This window comes from Lepisosteus oculatus, chromosome 10 (assembly GCF_040954835.1).
Source record: "Lepisosteus oculatus isolate fLepOcu1 chromosome 10, fLepOcu1.hap2, whole genome shotgun sequence".
Lineage (NCBI taxonomy): Eukaryota > Metazoa > Chordata > Actinopteri > Semionotiformes > Lepisosteidae > Lepisosteus > Lepisosteus oculatus.
In genome coordinates, this window is record NC_090705.1 from 315,730 (window position 1) to 335,606 (window position 19,877).

The 19,877-nt window shown below is 39.3% G+C and overlaps 1 protein-coding gene across 1 annotated transcript in view; it reads left to right on the forward strand.

Moving 5' to 3' along the window:
* The window catches only part of jazf1b (JAZF zinc finger 1b), a 75,302-nt gene that overhangs the window by 25,189 nt on the left and 30,236 nt on the right, over window positions 1-19,877 (forward strand). Inside the window, exon 2 of the mRNA XM_006636065.3 lies at window positions 4,831-4,903. Coding sequence (XP_006636128.1) covers window positions 4,831-4,903 — 73 coding nt within the window. The remainder of the gene's footprint in view (window positions 1-4,830; window positions 4,904-19,877) is intronic.

The window sequence follows — 19,877 nt, forward strand, 5'->3', positions numbered from 1 at the left end:
CGTCTCATCACAGTACTGACCAGGTATTGCTGGCTTAGCTTCTAAGATCTAACAAGATCAAGCTAGAACGCAGTGCCCTCTGGTCATTCAGTTACCGACAAAACAGGTGGGGAAAAATGCTATTCATGGAAGTATATAGCAAAACAAAAAGGTCCCCAGTAGTCCTGAAGACTTTCTAGGGTCTCATTTTAACATTCTAGCTCTAACACAGTGCACTTAGAGATTGTTACACGTATGAAATGATTTGAGCTGCCCTGTCAGAGGTACCAATGACAAAGTGAACCTATTAGCAATATTTCTCAATGCGTGGGTGCTTATTATTTTATATTTCAAGACGTTTCAGTTAGGGAGGATTTCTTTTTTGTGATTGCTGTCATTAAGAATAATTGAGGTTTTCGTCTAAGCACTGCTAGTGTCCCAAGGCTGGGATAGGCTAAATTTTACTGCCCACTCAATATTATGCTGTATGTACTTAGATACATCATCTTTCTTAGTAACCAGCTTGTACTTTCAACATCAAATGTGTCTCCTGTGCATGTTGGGATACACCTGTTCATTCACATTTCCTGGGTTTCAATTCATCTCGAAGTATTGTGTCTGATTCTTTTCACCTAACTAAAATGTGAGGTTTGGGGGCATCCTTTTTTTTTCCCCTGTAGGTACAAAAATGACATTTCATAAACCATTCCTTGGTGAATTCCATACAAAAATAAAATCCCGTCTGGATTTCTTTTATTGTTTCCTGAGGCTGCTCTGGTTGTGAAGATGCTTCTTCTCCCATGTTGCAGACATGCCGGTGCAGGAGTGCAGGGCCCGGACTTCCTAAACCATCCCAACCAGACGAGCTGTTGTGCCACTGGCTCCACTAGGCATATTACAATTATAAACAGCCATTTGTTTCAGTGAACTGAAAATCCCCTCCAGTTTTTTTTTCTGGGTATTAATCTCTATGAGTTACTCCATTCAGATATTCTAGTGGGGTGCTGAGTAGCAGCTGACTCATTATCTTTTCATTTACTGCAAACGGTTGACATTTCTGCCTCACATGCTTGGCGTGAGTTGTTCTGTTGGTACTTCATGCTAAACAACACTGTAAAGCTTGTTCTCATAGAATATGTTTTTAATGTATAGTATTTTGTTGCAACTCAGGCAGTCCGGGCTGCATTTTCCTTGTCGGATCATTGCTCTATAAATAATTTTTGTATGTCATTATGACTACAATTTAGTCTCAAGTGTAGTTGATTTTCTAAACAGTCAATCCTTAGATAGTACTTTCAGAAATTTCAATGAAGTAGGGAGAGAACCGTATAAACGTTTGTTACCTTTAGTGCTACCAAGCTCGGAGCCATTAAGAGTGGATTGATGCATCACCACTGTATACCTGTCTTCAGACTCTACATTATTTAACTATATATCCTTCAGTAGCTCGGTAACTAAATCAGATTTAAGTCAAACAAACTGAAATACCACCTATTTCAAAATGCTCAGTAATTAATACCACATTCTCTGGTAACGGTTACACAGAAATTCTGAGCCATGACTTGAAAGTTGCTGTCCATCAATGATCCCCATTAAGTTGTCAGAGCTTGAGCCAGGTTGCAAACAAGAATGGGCCAAAATCTCACTTTCCCAGTGTGCAAAGTTGGTAGTGATTTGGCCAAAATGTCTTGCAGCTATAATAGCTGTCTAAGCTACTTACAGTAAATATTGACTCCAGGGGGTGAATACAAGCAACAGGGTTATTGCTGACATCCAACATCGTTCACCCAATATGGATTCAGTTTGAACTTTCAATTTTTTTTTCAAAATATTTGTGTAAAAATGTGTATGCGTCATTCGCAATTAATCAAAGGCGAAATCAGCAGGAGTCCAGTAATATCCCCGTTTGATGATTTGTACTTTTGACATTTTTACTTTTTTATTTTCGTGATACTTTTGAGAGACACTGCATATGTAAATATTCATATGCACAGTACTTATCATGCTGCAGACCCTAGTGTGCACTGTTGGGTGAGCTAGTTTACAAAAAAAGTAATCCTCTGCCTGGTCTGCTGTGGAGGTAGGCTGCTGGTCATCACCCAGATGGGGCAGCTCCAAGCTGGGGCAACACGTTTGCCCCTTCCCGTAAGAAAAGTGCTTTGGGATCCTTTGGAATGAAATAGAGCAAGCCTAGATGGGACTGGTCACTGGTGTATTTTATGCTTGAGTTTTGGAAATCACTTTTGTCTATCTCTGCTGGAAAAAAAGTATCTATTTCTGCTTTCTCTTGTCGATTGTGCTTTTCATGAAGTCATCTGGCTCTTCGGCATGGTACTGATCTTGTTTTGGTATAGACCTGTGGTTCACTACTGCTGCTCCAGAATCTCCCTCTGGGCAGTGGCCTCCTGGCCAAGAGGGCCTCCACAGCAGCAGAACCACATCAGTAGAACAGAATTTAATGATACTCCTCCTTTAGGACAGCTGAGATTTACAAGCACTGTGGCTTCCCCTCGGCCAGCAAGATCACCGCATACAATGAAAAATGGCATGTGGAAGAGTGTGCTCCGTGCTTTTCATTCCTTCACGTGGCCTTTGCAGAGGAGATGTGGACCTCTGTGCCATAGCGGTGCAGTTCGTGCGAGTCCAAATGCAGACAAGCATGTGTTCCTTTATCATCTTCTTCAGGCCACTGACCTGCTTACGTGGGCCCTGACAGCGGTCATGCTGGGCAGCTCTGGTCTAAAGATTTCAGACTGATCTGTTCTGTTGTGCTACTGTACATTACAGTCTGTTAGGTCTATAGGGAAGACCCCAATTTAGCAGCAGTTTCCTCTGGATTAAAATGACATCAATTACTGCTCTTTTCACATCCCTCCTGCTGTAGTGTTTACATAGAACAAGGAGTGATGGGGAAAAATGTTTTCTTACCTGTCATACTGCTCCAATTACTACAGCAATTGGAGTGGTTGGGTTTCTTTTTTACCTAGAAAGTACACAAATTATAGGTATCCAGAGAGCTGCCTGCCCGTCCTGCTTCAGGCCTGGTCAGTGTTAAGGCTGTTACAGGTCTGCAGTGATGATCAGTCTGAAGGCTGGACAAGCTCTTCTCTACATCTGTTGTGCTTTAATGGAAAGTCTCTTCAGAACATGTCCAGGAATTAAATTTGGTTACTTAATTCACGCATAGGAGACAACATTTATATTTTTTATATTTTTTCAAAATACTGAACAATGGAATCATTATGGTGTATTAAAAATACCGAAATAGGGCTTTTGAGCTCTAATAGCTGGAGCTTTTGAAGACTTGATCATAGGTTTGTGCTGAAAACATGAACCATTTTACTGTTTTACTTTTGTTTCACCTGTAGTTTTAACTTCAGCTTCTTTTTTTATCCACAGTAACCACTGTCCAAATCAAGTTAAATCAGTGTTAGATGGGAAACTTATGAAATTACACTTTGTGAATGATAATTTGTGTGTGAAATGATCTGTACCTATATTACTTGTTCCTTTGCAGACTACACATGCTGACGCAGCTACCCACCAGAACTACTCTAAATATGAGGCTTACTGAGGTCTTAAGATGTTATATTTGTCTTAATCATGTGTGTTGTGTAACACGAATAGTGACAAGAAAATGAACAAGTGGTCATCTGTTTCAAGTTCTTTAGACAAGCTCCGTTTTTGCAACTTATCTGTTGAATTTATATCAGTTTAGTTTATCTGTCTTATGCAATGAAAGTGCAATGAAATGTGTATTTGCAAGTATGCTCCAATACAAAGACATTAAACACAGAACAGCAGCAGCAACGACAACAAAGTTACATAACAAATGTCTGCACAAACTGTGTGCAAAAAATATGGTTTTGCCCTAACAGAGAAAACTCTATTATTTATCTGAGTCATTTGTTTTCATAGTATGACATCTTTAATTCTGAAAACTCTTTATGTTCCTTATTTCCTTTACATGAGCTGCACTATAATCTTACATGTAGGGAGACCAATTAAAAAAGCCTCATTGTAACCTTAATAAAACCGCAATTAAAACGATACTTCATGTATTATACCATCCTTCCATTTTCTTTATTTACTATACATATAATAAATAAAAATAATACATATCATCCATCCATTTTCTAGCCACTTCTTCCAATTCAAGGTCACGGAGAAGACAGTCTATCCCAGCAAGCACTGGGCACAAGGCAGTGTACACCCTGGATGGGACGCCAGTCCATCACAGAGCACACACAGATGCAAACAAAGTCACACCAGGGGCAATTTCCCAGAAGTCAATTAACCTACCAGTATGGACTGTAGGAGGGAACCTATGCGGACCCAGGGAGAACATGCAGACTCCACACAGACAGCACCCAGGGCCCCACTGCTGTGAAATAGCAATGCTAACCACTGCACCACCTTGCCTCCTCTCAACACACGAGTGTTGTATCAAATACTTTTTGCACAATACGATTGTGACAGCAGGATCATGATTTTTTATTGGTTTTGAATAGGGATACTCTTTTTAATGAAAACCGTCAACTTGTAAAAGATATTTTTTCAGCCTAATCATTCTTAGAAAATATTGATTTACTGTATGCATAGTCTGAATTGTGCCATCAAACACAAGTTCATTTTTTTGGTTAAAGTAAAGAGCTTATTTGGTTTACTTACTGTACTTAGAGAACAGTAAGATCTTTGCGTTGTGCAGTTATTTAACAATTCTCAAACTGTGTTTGAATGACAGCAATTTACCATTTCAAGAAAGAAAATCTTATTTGGGAAAATGTTCTGAAAATGCTTCAGCTGTATGTTTGTTATTCATTCTGACTTTAATTTGTTTCCCTTTTTTAGATACTGATCCTCGAGTTTTAGAAAAACAGGAGTTGCAGCAGCCAACATATATCGCCCTTAGTTACATTAACAGGTGAGCAGTTTTCATTATTCTAATGTCCTGCTTTGTTCCTTCATCACACACTGGCAAGAGCGCTGTAGAATTAACATTTCCAGGTTTGTTTCTGTTGTCATAACATAGCCATGCAAGTCTTCTGGTGTTAAACATTCAGACAGTTTAACACACTGTGAAGAAACGTGTGTATAATTTACCATCACACTCAGATCTGCTTTCCTGGAGTGTTTCAGTCTTGGAAATGGCAATGATAACTGAATGTGAATCTGTTTGTATTTTAAGAGGCATACATTTACATGTAGCATTTTGTCTAGATAGCAGTTTCCACAATATTAAAGCAAAAACAATTTTCAGAGACTATTTGCTGGTTAAGATTTTCCTTTTTACAACGAACCATCGATTTATTCAGCATTCAGCACAAGAATGTCCCTGTTTAGGAGATAATCAAAATGCTGAGAGAAAATCGAAAAAACCTTTTTCTTCTTCTGGGTTGGTTTTGCTGTGTGGATGGATTTGCGTTCGCTATGAAGAAGTCAGCAGGCCCTGAGGCCTTTGTCCGCTGTTTCCACACAGTGATGGTGTTCGGGGGTGGAGCACATGTGCAGACCACACTCGCACACAGTCCGCCTCACATTGTGTGTGTGTTTGTAACCAGATGCTGGGCTGAAGCCATGGAGACCTAGCAGCACTGTGTGGTACGATAACACTGTCATTTTTAAAAGGTGATTGGTAACTGTTATTTGTGTAGTTTAAATGAAATTTAAAGGTGTAAAGGAAAACTTCACCACTCTGAATTATATGGGCTTCTACACTGTGGTGAAAGGCATTATGTTCCTAAGCACCTGGAGCCCAAGAACACCATAAAACATCTGCATGGAGCTGCCACAGGTTCACTGGGAAGCCTTTTAACGCAAACCTCTAATTATAACTTTTACTGTATGGGATAATTTTTACAGCATGTTATTAATGCGTGGCTTGATTTTAAAAGTAACATCTAAGGGTCTTTTACAGGACGGGTAAGGTGTTATTGTTCTTTGCTGTTGATGTTGGGGGACGGGAGCACGCGTATCAGCGTTAACGTCAAACACGAGGCAGTTTTCTACGTTGATCCTGTTGACGTGTTTTGTCATTCCTTTCCCACCAACTGAGCCCTTCCAGACCAATTCCAGGGCTGCAGAGATTTTAAGGGTGTCATTAAGTGAAATGTAACATGAAAAATTATACATCTTTCTAGTTGGTCTAAGGCCGATTTCAGTATGAAACCGTTAGCCATAGGAAGCTTTTTGTATGAAAATGTTTTACTTTGGCAAAGCAAGAGTGTTTGTAGTATGGCACAAACTACATTTTTCTGCCTTGAAGCAATAATGTTTGAGCTCCTTTAAAAAAAGTGGAGGTTCTCACTGAAGTTTGAGAATGAAGGCTAACTGCAGACGAGTGTAGATCCGGGAAATGAACCCTCTTCCCCAGGACTCCACCCTTTTCTCCCCAAGGTGGTCTGTCTTCACACAAGAGATGTTTATGGTTGAATTTGCCTCCTTGGCTCTTTCCACCCACTGGTGGGGGGTTTATAGCCTTTACAGCCAGGCTGTCGCTGGAAAGCCAAGACATTCTCTCAAAGTGCTCACCTGCTGAGCTGCTCTAAGATTAGTGCACAGTTAGTGCATTGAAATGCTCACTGCACTGAGGCAAAGCTCGGGCTGACCAGGATGTCCTTCCCTCTGTAGTGACAGCAGCAGAGGAGCCAAGGAGCACGAGTCAGAGCCTGCATGAAGTAGGGGTGCGGTGTTAGTTGGAGGCTACCAAGAATGGGGTCTGACAGTGCACTCATGTTAGTTTGAACTGCTAGAAGAAAATAAAGCTTTGAGTGAATAGTTTTTTTTCTCCTTGTTTGATGTTGTTCTGTCGTGGTTGTGGCCAGTAGAGTTAATTGTTTTATTCACGTCATTCACACTTTGACATCTGAGCTCGCATGGAAATGTGTGTTTCTGGGTTACTGAGAGGGGTAATTTAGGAGAGTAGCACACTTACAGTACTTGTAAAACTTACAATATGTTTGTAATTTTAAGGGGGTTTATGGAATATATAAAATTTGAAGCGTTTCATTCCCTGCTCTTGCTTGTCAGTAGAAGTAGTTTTGAGAAAGTGTTCCGATTAAAACAACGACTTTTAGAGTTGTTGTACTGTATTAATGGGGAAGCAGATGTTCAGCACTTATGTTTGAAACTAGAAGGCTGTGTAGCTGTGGCTTTTTTTACCACACACAAGTTACATGTGCAGCATTCGGTTACTGAGCCAGGGGCTGCAGAAGAGCATGTAAGGACACTTTTTAGAATGGAAATAGACTTGCAAGCCAGCCCTTAATGAGCTGTTTCTGCTGTGCACACCTTGAAGTGTGGCAAGTGAGGAGGTTCAGAATTCAGTTTGGTGTAAATCTGTCCCTCTTCCTGATCGAAAATAAGACCCTAAAACATTTTCAGATTTCAGAATTGCCTTCATTTAGGGGCACAGGTATAACGTATTCTCACTGGGTAATAAAATACAGCCACATTGGATTTGTTTATACCTGATGAAGATGAGTCTGGAAACTGTTAATTCAATAAATTGTGAGTTTAGAGTAAAGAGTATGCTATAGTACAGTATGTGCCCTGTTTTTTTATGTCATGCAATACTGTAATTTTGTGTTATGTTTTTTCAAAATATTCATTATTCAGTAGTATTGCTACTGTTGAAAACTGAGCCCTACTTATGATATCTGTGACACACAGATTGACTTGGCATGTATATCAAAACCTTGTCAGCGAACTGGCCATGTCTTTCAGGCCAGATGGGCCATTGTGTTGTTTAAATACCACTCAGATGAGTCTTAACTTCAGCAGAAGTGATGCAGGACAGAAGGCTTGGAAGAGGACAACATACCTGTACTCACAGGAAAAATAAAAGTCGGAATTAACTATCCACAAGGTGTTCTGCATTTTGAATGAAAAGGCTATCACTGAAATAAAATGTGTCTTGCAGTTATTGAATTATATTTACACTTAAATCACATTTCAGTGAAGGCGTCGGGTATTCCTCTGGCAATCAAAGAGGGTGCATTACTTATTTATGAGTAATGTCATGTTGACTTATGTGCCTACCCTTTTAAAAATGTCTTGGGCTGTCAGGCCTGCTTGATATTAGCATTCTTCCAGCGTATGGGCTGTATGTGCAGTAAAATCTGAAACCATCACTGGTGGCTATGAAACACAAGTGCACAAGCTGTATAACACACAGGATTTTTTCAATTTGAATGTTAATCCGTTTAAAAAATATATTTTGTGTTCATTTTCTTGTAATATTCTGACAAAGCTGCCCGTTGACTCTAATATCAGTGATAGTTCTGCTCCCTTTTAATTGCTTTAAATATCCTGGAATATGTAACACTTTGAATAACAATTCAGGAGCCTTTGTGTTTTTTTTTAAATGCTTTAGGGGGGGCCTGTGCTTGTATCCACTTCTCTAAAACAAAATCTACAATTTTAAATGAAAGAAGAATCCTGAGGTCCTTTGCGTCTTTGTGTCCTTTGACAAGGGCAGAAGCACTTGTCCAGAGCTATTGGTAAAATCATTACACTTGTGTACCTTCTTCTCCTATCAATTTACAGGATGTCATGTGTCCATAGATGGTAGTATCCCACACTGATTAAAGCTGTTATAGCTTATAGCTATGCACTAAATTCGAAAAACATTTAAGGTTACAGATTAGAGCAGGCCTCATGTGGCCCTTATGCTCAGTAGATTGGTAGTAGCTTGCAGATGTGGCTCTCTGGTTTGTAAAAAATTATTTCAGTCTTCCATTCTGAATCAGCCAAATCAGACACTTCTGTAAAGAGCCAGAATGCTGCCAGATGCAGATTGGCAGGACCTTTTTAATTAGATCAGATGTCACACTGCTACAAACGGGCTGCTTCCAGAGGAACGGCTGAGCCTTTCTGTGTTATATACCTGTTAACGCACAGTTTTATGTGACAGTACATCCGTAGCACACAGGCCACAGCCCCTCCTGCACCCCGGACAGCCTGGGTCTCTTCACAAACGGCACGGCCTGCCGGTTTCCATTGAATTTTTATTCGCTTTTTCACAATGGACAAAGAAAGACTAAGATGAGACTGGTGGGTGCGCAGGTGTGAAGTGTTTGCCTCACCATTGGCCCAATTTCTTGGACATTCGTGTAAGATGTCTTCAAGAAATCTGTTTGCATTTGTTGCTTATATTTTGTTCCCTGACCAGTATTAGGACTATTTTTAAGGGGTCAAATTTAGACCCGGACTAGTTCTTGGGGTCTGTGGCAGATGGCAGACCCTGCGCTCTGACCCCCCGCTTCTCTCCCTGTCTGTGTGTCTGTGTCTCCATGGAGAAAAGCTGGGGTATGCGAAAAGACAAATTCCTAATGCAAGAAATTGTACAGGGCTAATAAAGAAACATTATAACATTATATTATACATTACAATAACTCAAGGCTTTTCTGCATGTGAGAAGGCACGTGGTTTGCTCAGCTATGGGCTGCCATGTTGCGGAAAGTGATTAGCTGTAGATTTGCAGGCAGATTAGCTGTGTTCAGTGTGGTGTCATTGTGCCAGAGGTGCTGCCTTAGAAGAGCAGAGGGAAGTGAGTGTGAGGAATGATGTGGAATGATAGATGGTGCTGTAAATCCAGGGTTTATGAGGTGCAACAGAAAGGTCATGGAAAATAAATATTTCTGATTGCTGGCAGTAATTGTAAGGGGAAAAGGGGGAACCTTTCAGGAATGAACCAACAACCAGCTTTTCAAGGGACAGATATGCAGAGGTGCAGAATTCTGGAAATTGTTACTGTGATACAGACAGCTTCTTGTATTATGAATTGATTTACACTCTAGGGGAGAATAGGCAAACCTGGAATACAGGTCACATGCCGAAAGTTGTTAGTTCGTACATTTGAGAGCAGAATGTGAAGATGTTTGTTCTCTTTGCGATGGTAACATAATTACAGCAGAAATTCATTTATGACACCCCTAATTTTATTGTATTTTTATTACTTCCTTTGTTTAGTATTTTGGTTTCAGAGCTACAAGCATTACTCCCTGGGGGTTGATCAGATGCTTTGTAATTTTTTTGGTTTTAGTAAGTGGTGTTAGAGCACAGAGCATTGTGACTGAGCTGCTCTGTTGGTGCTTTGAGCTGCTTGAGCAGAGAGCATTTTCTCAGCCTGTCTTCTGTTGGCAGGATTCTCTTTTTATATTTTGTAAGCATATAGCAAAGAACGAATAAAGACAACAAAGTATATTTTTGTGGGATTCATTCAATGTTTATCCTTATGGGGAAATACAGTTTAAATGTTTGTTTAATTTTTATTGTTTTGTTAGTCTTTGAAGGAGGGAAGTGTATTGCATGGCACTAAAACATGGGTTTCTTCTGCAAGTTTATTACATGCATTCTACAAAATGTAGCCATATCAGTTTTAAAATTCACCACTGAGTGTGTTCCCCTCAGCATAATCATTAAATGGCATTTTCAGTCATTTATTTACTTTGCCTGTGTGCTTGTGATCAGCAAGCCTGGTGTCTGGGAGAAGACAAGTTCAATTGCACGCAGAATTAGAGAGTCAGACATGATGTGGGGATAATAAAAAAAAAAAACTTTTATTTAAAGAAGAAACTAATTATCAATGCACAGGCTTGGTTATCAATAATTTATAAGTCAGTATATTTCCTCAGGCCTGTTTAATCAAAACTTCCATTTAGAGATAGATTGTTCATTAACATATTGTTGTAAGTCTTCCCTGACTTTGCCTTTTAGCTAACAAATAACAGGATCTAAATTCAAGAGCCGAAACAATGGATTAGTTGGGTCATTAATGATTGACAATTGGATATTAATGGATCAAATATTTATTTTGGGGGGGGAAACACAACAAAAACACAAAACGAGCAATGCCTTTGTTTCCTTGTTCCTCATCCCTGAAACCTTCAACAGCAGATAATAATAATTGCTTACACTTATATAGCGCTTTTCTGGACACTCCACTCAAAGCGCTTTACAGGTAATGGGGATCCCCTCCACCACTACCAATGTGCAGCATCCACCAGGTAACCCAGACTTTGTGTAGAATATGTGGTAGACACACATGCATACAACCAGTGTATCATATTATATAGACTGCATATTGCAGTATCTGACCCTGCTTTGAATTTAGGAGTCATTTCAAGTGACAGATGAATAGAATGGCTTTAAGGTGGAAAAGGGCAGCTGCACTGAGGCATTGTCCTGTGTGCATTTTGCAATGCCTCAGGAACAGGAGCCTGAAAGTCTGCATGTGTGAAAATCTCAGCAGGAGGTACAGCTCCACCCAGACCAGGTGTGTTAAGACACTGTGAGCTCAAGTGAGTCTCTTTACACTCCCTCGCTTCAAGTGGGAGAGAGCAGGCGTGTTGAATAGCCATCTTGCGCTGTCTCGTGTATGTGGCAAATTAAGCAACCATATCTAACATTGAGTGGCAGAAGGCTGGATTTGTCTCATTTAAGAAAGGCTGCAAATGATGGGGAAAAAAACTAAAATCCCCTTGTATTTGCATAACCCCGGACTTTCAGAAGTTACATAAACTCTATTACATCTTTTCTATACTTTTCATTTAATAAGTAAAGCAAGCTATTTGATAGCAGAAAGTGCCATATATTTAATAATAAGAGAACTGGTACACAGTGTCTGCTTTTTCTTATTAAAGAAACATAATAGATCGAGTTTAAAATAACTGATCTGACTTTCTTAAATCTGATTTAAAATGTGGCATTTAATTATATTGCCATATTTAAGTGTCATCTGTTTTGGATTTGTGATAACAGTACAGCAAGTAGTAAGTGCAGGTGGAGTCCTGTGACATTTTATTGCTAAAAATATTAGAGCAAAAAATGACTTTTTTTACTTGCCAGTAAACAGTGTGTCACCACTGATGTATTCTAATAGTACCTATGTTATAAATTATATTGCTGATTTTTAAAAATAAAAATGTAAATCCTGCTAAATGTTGAAATATTTATTTTTGCTTTGCTGTTGTCTCTGAGATCAGATTTAAAATTTCATCTTGCATCACACCTGTAGGTTTTTCTGAGTTTTCTTTTATTGAAAGGTATTAAGAGTTTTATATAATTTACTGTATAGCTGATAAAGGTGCACTGTAGTATGTAGTTTTAGCTTATTTGTGTAGCGAGTATGGCAAAGTTTCCTTAATTTTACTGAAAGCATTGTTGCTCGTGTACAATTAATATCTATTTGATAAGTTAATAGCAGAAATAATTTAAATATATCAATAATAATATTTAAAAATAATTTAAATAATACTGAAGGAGAAAGTATCAAGTAGAAACCTCTGGTGATTGGGAAATGTTTGTAAAAAGTAATTATTCTTTGTCACAGCTTTGAGTTGTTTTATTTGAACATTCTCTGAAAACAAGACTAAAGTGGCTGAAAGATCTTTTTCTCTTTCCTGCAATAAAAAGGGGAGAAACACTTTCTGCCAGTGAAATTGTCATTCTGGAATCAGCTGCTCCCTGTTGAATAGTTCCACTCTTGAGTCTTCTGAGCAGGAAGTGTTCAGCCGCCCCCAGACGGGAGAGCCGATCATTTGAAAGGAATTCCCCTCAAGACATCTGATGCATAGATGATGTAAAATGTGTGTCCTACTGTTTTCAAGGACTTTCTTCAAATTAACTAAATTGTGCATTTTGTTATGCACCCCCTTTGTTTGAAAAACCTCTCTTAGGAAGGACTCTGTGCCTGAGCAGGTATTGAGGTATTGGTCTCCCTGCCCTCTGAAAGCCACCCACATGCCGTCTGGTCTCTGGCTCCTTGGCAGGCCATTCCGCTGACACAGCTCGGCCACATGCGGACTCAGAATGCCGGGAAATTGTTTCCAAAAAACAAACCAAAATAATGCATCTTTCTGCATGCATGTGACAATTTGGGTCTCTTTAAAAGATTAAAGTATTTTCTCATTAAATGGGAAATGTGCCTTAAGAATCATTCTATGCTCCAGTGAAATGCGTTAGACTTTACTAAAAGTAAGTGACACTCAGTGTTTTGTTTTGTAAAAGAAAATCAAAACTTCAGTGAAAATAATACAGAATGTCAAAAGGTAGTTATCAGAGTTATAGAACTTAGACTGTTCCATAAGCACTAAATCAGCTAATTATTGAGATGATTGGGCACAGCGATGAGTGACGCTGTGATTGAACCTGTTGATAGACACACTTATCCAGGTAGCAGTGCTTCTGTACCACTGGTACAGTATGTTGCAGATAGAACAAGTCAGTACGCTGTCACTCGCAGTGAAGCCCAATCCAAACCTGCTGACGAATCAAGGCTGCGTCTGCAGCTTCCTGGTGGCTGGTGGAATGATATACCAGTTGCAGTGCAGAACAGAACAAGTGTGATGGCCTGCCCAGCGGTGTCTAGGCTCTGTAGAGCTCCACTTGTAGTGACTGATGAATAGCTCTACATTAAGCCCTGTACCTCACTTGTGGCCTTTCTTGTAGGATCTGTCTGACTTGACAAGATTCTGTCATACTGCTTTTGTAACAGACGATTTTGGTGTGGATGGTCAGCTCACTAGAAGCCCAGGAGCAGTGCTTGTGTACATCCCGAAGTGCCGAAGGTACGAGGTACGAAAATCAGAGCAAAGCACTTTCAGACCATCGATGTCGACAATATATTACAGTTATCTACCACCCCAAAATGGGAAGGAAAGAAGAAAACATGCAGACAGCTCAGATGCTAGTTAGCAAACCAAATGCCTTGTTAACCAGCCAAAAAATTCACATGTTGTTGGCATGTTTTCTTTTTTTTATCTTCCCCTTCTCCTAAGTGCAGAAAAAGACAAGTGCATCGGACGGCTTTTGACCCAAAGACTTATCCAGACACTGGATGAGATTTCAGAACGTCTCCAATGAGCAGTAGCAGAGGAACAGGCTGTGTTTGTGTAGAAGACACAAGGGAAGCTGTCAGGTGTTTTGCTGCAGGTTAAAGAAATTGTCTGTTTCCCCTGTAAAACACATTGTTTTTCTCTGCTACAGTTGGGTTTGAAGCCATGACCTCCAGCAAGTACAGGTTTTGTTTCAGTTTGAGGGAAATGTGATGCAATGTGGTCAATCGTTGGGATTGTTTTATGTGATGCACTTCATAAAATGTCTCCGTTAATAAATACTTTGTAAGTATTATTTGTATTTTCACAACCTTTAACATGACTTTTACAGTATGTGTTGCAGCTTTGACCTCTCTTTAACGAGTCTAATGCAGTAATGAGAACAGGATGTGCTGTTTTGCTGTTTCATAGTTGCTGGTGCAAAAAATAAATCAATGCAGTTTATGCCATTGTATGAAAAAAAGAATAAAAGCCCATAAATATTTTTATTTTATGAAACACTTTTTATTTTTTATTTTCTTCCATGGTTAAAACAGTCGTTAGTGATTATACAGTGATCATTGTTAAATTCTTCAGAGAACAGTTAAAAATATCTGATGGCAAAGGATTGGGTTTAAACTAGATGAAAACGTGCACTTACAGTTTGCAGTTTTACTGTGAAAGAAATATATGTTGTTCAGTGTGGGAGATATGTTAAAAGGTTTAATGCATCTGTTTAAAGTTTTGCTTTTTTTTAGCAAACATAAGAAGGGTCACAAATTAGATCAGCCCATCTAACCCGTCTGGATAGACGATCTCATCCAGCCGTGTCCTGACAGGAGTCAGGGTATCGGCTTCGGCAGCATGGCTGGACAGCTTGTTCTGCGCTCCCACAACCTTTTGTGCAATACTATCCGAGCCTTAAAAATTTAAATTTAAAATGTTTCAAAATACACTTCAAAGCATACCATATTCAGATCGCAGTCCCTTAATGGCTTTCTCACAGATTCCTACTTCTTAAACTTGCTGTCCTGCGACTCCACGGGGGGGCATCTTTACATGAGGGGAACAGGATGCTGCAGCGGCCAGAAGCAGCTCCTTCTGTGCTTAATAGCCTGTGCTGTTCTTCATCCTCATTCAGGTCTGATAATGGCCAGTTTTGCAAATGTAAAGAATCTCATTAAGAACAGTCTGCAGAGTTTAAACAGTTTGGTTTCATGTACAGATTAGTTCTGCTTTTGTCACTTTCTTTCAGCTGTTCTAGAGTATTTAGTATGTAAAAGCTGATTCAAGGTTGAGTTCTGTTTTTTATCCATCACCATCTAATTTTACCACCCATAATCTTTTCTTGCATCTTTGTTCCATTTGCTGGTAGTGTTGTAACAGCGCTAACAAGCTGGAATCTTGCCATTATGTATTTGGGACCCACACAGTAAGTATTAAATGTGCATTACCTTTTGCATGTTCGGAAAGATTGTATACAGGTTGATAATAGACAGAGAATATTGTCCCTTCTTGATCTCTAGACTAATGTCTTTCCATGGCGGAGCATGTATGTTGTGCTGCTTTTGTAGTATACTATAAATATTGAGCTCTAAGTTTGATTGCCTCCCTGTACATCCTAATTTTCAATAACTGGTAGATATATACGTTGTCAACATGTATATAAACACCAAGTGAAATTTTAAAATCTTCACTTAGAAGAGTTACTTTCCAACTGACCACCTTGCATTAAAAATCAAAGTGAAACAGTCCTTGCATTTTCAGCTGTAAGAAAATGATTCCTTCAAAGAGGTCAATAGTGTATCATAAAATCTGACAGGCTCGTTTACATGAGCTTGAACTGTTCTATTAACTGAATCGCTTTAGTATAGACTTGTTTGTTTTCATTGCAATACTTGCACGCAGCTGTTGTCAGAGCTGTTGCTCAGTCCAAAAGAGCCCATCACAGTGTGACTGGAGTACGTCAAACAGGGATGAGCTGTCCTGGTCCTAGCTCTCTTATGTGTCTTGAGGTTTTCATTCTAACCCGGCTCTCAATGGACTGAATCTGCTCATTGCGGGATTGGTGACAGATGAGACAAATTTAACAGCGTGTCCCTGGCTTTGAAGAGAGGAAGGAAACCTGCTGACTCGCTGGCCTTCCAGGACCAAGATTGTCCATCTCTGGTCTAAAGGGCCTGTGAGTATGGTCATGTAAGGAGAAACCACTCGCTGTACTGTACTTAGTTTTTATTAAGGTCCTCCTGCACCGCCAAACTTATTATTTAAAAAAAAATGGAAAATGTGTCCCACGACCATGCTGTTCAGGTGACATTACAGGGGTTATTATCACCGATTGTCAATTAGAAATGTTCCACTAATAGCTGTGTCTTGTTGATCTCCTACTGGCACAAGCTGCACAGCTTGTTTGTCTGGTGGTGGGAGTTTTGCTGTGGCTAGCTTTATCATTCTGTCAGCTTGCTAATAAAAGGTCACTGCAGGTGCAGGCATACTGGAATTTACATATGGTGTGTAAGAGAGCATTCTGGGAAGCCGTCCTCAAAGGTGGGTTTGAGTATTTGTTACAAATGACACCCATGCTGCGACGCCATAATTGACAAGAATCTGCTTTATTAAGTTGGTCTGTTGAGATAATTAGCTCTCAAGGTTGCACTTTTTAATCGGACTTGAGTCAGATAATTTATCACAGTGGTGCAGGTTGGCAGGGTCATGGAATAAATACTCATTAATGATGAATAGAGATGAAGCACAGATGTAAATCGGAATTCAGACCATGCAGTGCTTATTAAAAGGTCTGATTTGAATGTTTATGGTGCTAATTTAGGATGATTTAGCCATATAAATGAAGTGACTTTGCTTAGACCTCTGAAGAAAATCAAGTTGCTAAATACGATTTTAAATTATTGTGGTTTGAGGACATTGAAGCTGGAGATCTGTGGCAGTTTTTTTCCTATATAAAGGCACATACTGTATACATATAACCAGCAGCATTATTTTCTTGTAGCCTAATTCTGTGAAATCTCAGAAACCCAGCAAGAGTGGAGCTGATCTCTCATGGGGCAGACATGGTCTTTAAGGAAAACCAGGCAGCTGCTGGAAGTAGTGTTGGTGGACCGGTAGGTGGTGCTCTTCTACAAGTGTATGGAGGTTAACCCAGCATTGGGCGGAGCTTGAACTATCTGGCCTGCCTACATTTTGCCCTAAATTCTGTTCCCGAAGCAATTTCTCAGTTCTTCTCCTGATCCTTTGTATAGGGTGATCATATAGAGGCGAAGTGGTGGCTCTGTGGCTGGAAGGTTGCCGTTTCGAATCCCGTGGCCAGCAGAGGAATCCTACTCCATTGGGCCCCTGAACAAGGCCCTTTACCCCAGCTGCTCCAGGGGCGCCATATAAATGGCTGACCCTGCTCTCTGACCCCAAGCATCTCTCTCCCAGTCTGTGTGCCTGAGTGTCTCATGGAGAGCAAGCTGGAGTATGCGAAAAAACAAATTCTTAATGCAAGAAATTGTATATGGCTAATGAAGTGATCTTAGGTGGGCTGCTGACTTGGAATGAATGCCTAGGTGGGGCTGCACTGAAAAGTGCTTTGCAATCCTTTGGGGCTTCAGTAGATGAAGCCGAAATGGTAGATATTGCTGTAGCTGTAGAGTTGTTCAGGGAACCTACTAGAAGGAATGTCTGTATTGATCTAGTCTTCCCAAATAAATAAAATGCAATGAGAAATGTGTCCATAGAAGATATGTTAGAAGAAGTGCAGAGTTACAATTCTGGGGAAATGCATTATGAATAAATGAGACAGTACTTAGAAAGAAATAAAATGGGATAAAATAGAAAGGGAACCAGTAGAGAATACATTACAGCATTTTAAAGGTATTGTTTGAAAATTAAACTTTGGAATCTGACAACTGATTTATAGAAGAGAGCTGTTGTCAAAGAGCAACAGCAATAATTGTAGAAGTACATTTATTGCTATTTTTATAGTGCTGATAATTTCTGTTTTATTTTTTTTGTCACACAGTGACTCTTTAACCTTGCCTTTTGCTAATTCTGTTTCCCAGATAAAAACAAAACTGCTAACAAAACAAGATGAGCTGCTTTCCAGATACAGCATCACAACTACTGAGTGTTAGTCTTATTAGCTTGTGTAGGTCACTCTTCAGTGCTGCAGTTTACCAACATTAGTAGCATACCCATCCCTTGGTTCGTGATGGGAATTAGTTGCTTAAAACTGTAATGAATGTAATACATTTAGCATAATGAAAATTTAAATACCATTTTATATGAAAGGCTTATGACACTTTTACTAGGTGTAGAAAATCACCCAGTATTGCTCACTGTAACTTGATAATATGGAATTGTCAAAATGAGAACACTTTTTTAAAATTTCCCCATTTAACATAGTACAGTAGTTAACAAGATAAAATTGGCTTGAACATATAGGCACAAATAGGCTGGGCGATCTAAATGTCATTTGACTCACCTTTTTCAGTTGTTTCTTTCACTTCAGATCTTACAGCCAGAGAAAGAAAGCAAGTTCCTTGTTGTTTTTGCAACAGCTGAAGCACTGCTTAGCAATAACCATCACAACCAAGTCAGCAAGATCAGAAGGGAAACACCTTCACTGGAGTGACATTGGCTTCATGTATTAAAATATACACTTCACTGTAGCAAATATGAATAAATTTAATATTTTGTACATTCAAATGTGGATCAAGATAGATGTACTTTTATTTTCACTGGTTATTCAATTAGATGTCTTGACAACTTTTTATGAATATGAAAAGAATGCAGTAATCACAAATATGATGTTTTAAATAACTATAGCTAATTATAATAAAAACATCCCATTATTTGTTATCAGGGATGATTCAATGACTGCTGATTGCATTTTAAAGGAAGGTATGAAGTTAAACACCACAAAGTAGAAATACTACAGATAATGCTATGTAATGATGTGCTTAGTATCTTATCATTTATGGTACTGTATGCATGGCCTGCTTGAAGCCTTTTAACATATTATGCTAAGATTGTGCAATGCACTAGTAAGAGTACATTTAGAATATTTGGGACTTCACAATCAACAGTGAATCAGTGTAAACTATAGAGAAGTGCTCTATAGTGAAACTGAAAACAGGAGGAACTGCCTCTTTATGTAAAGGATTGTGGGAGTCTGGAACAAGCTGCCCAACTATATTGAGATCAGTTAGCTACTAGCAGCCACATGGCCTTGTATTAGATGGGTGAAATCTCAGTGTAACTGGAGAAAGCCTGTTCCATTGTTAGCACCAAAGCTGTGAACAGCTTGAGTAACCATTATAGCTTGGAAGCCCAGATTTTAGACAGTGGGGACACTATCAGAAAGCCTATTTCTTTAAGAAAACCATTATAAGGTACTTGGGTTATGCTTCTTATGTTCTTTGTCTAAAGTTTGGCATGACATGCTGTCTGTTGATTATCAGATCAGTTAATTGTGCTGAAAGTCTTAAAATGATCTTTAGCAATGTAGTTCTTTTGAAGTCTGAAGGTTTCTCCATTAACAGTCTTAAGAAGGCTGAAGAAGGCTCCACAGCCAAAATGTTTCTTTTCTTCCCTTTTCAGCATGGAATAAACCTTGACTTGTTCCTTTTCAAAAAGACTTTCATGTTAGCCTGTACAACAGCAGACATACCTGAGATATGAAACCAGTGAATGTTAAATCAGGAGTGATGTAACTTGGTTATGTGGGCATTCTGCCTTAAGAAAAGTGTACTTGAGGCACAGGGTGGTTTGGAGCGGGTGGGACTCTTCCAGTGGTCTTGCAGCTCACACGAGGACAGGGCTTTTCTTATGCAGGCTGTGGTCTCGCCTCATACAGGAGGGGCTGGGAAGTGTGAAGGAGCACAGCTCCAGCTTGAGTTTATTTTCAGCCAGGGTCACAGTGGGAAGATGCTCTGTTAGGCTCACGTGTTGAACATATGAATTTTAATCTAGTAGAAAAATTGATATACAGGGATTTCTGTGAAAATATTAGTTTTATATAATATTATATTTATAATATATTATTTTTCTAAAAGTTATTTAGCAATAAAGGTTTTTTTA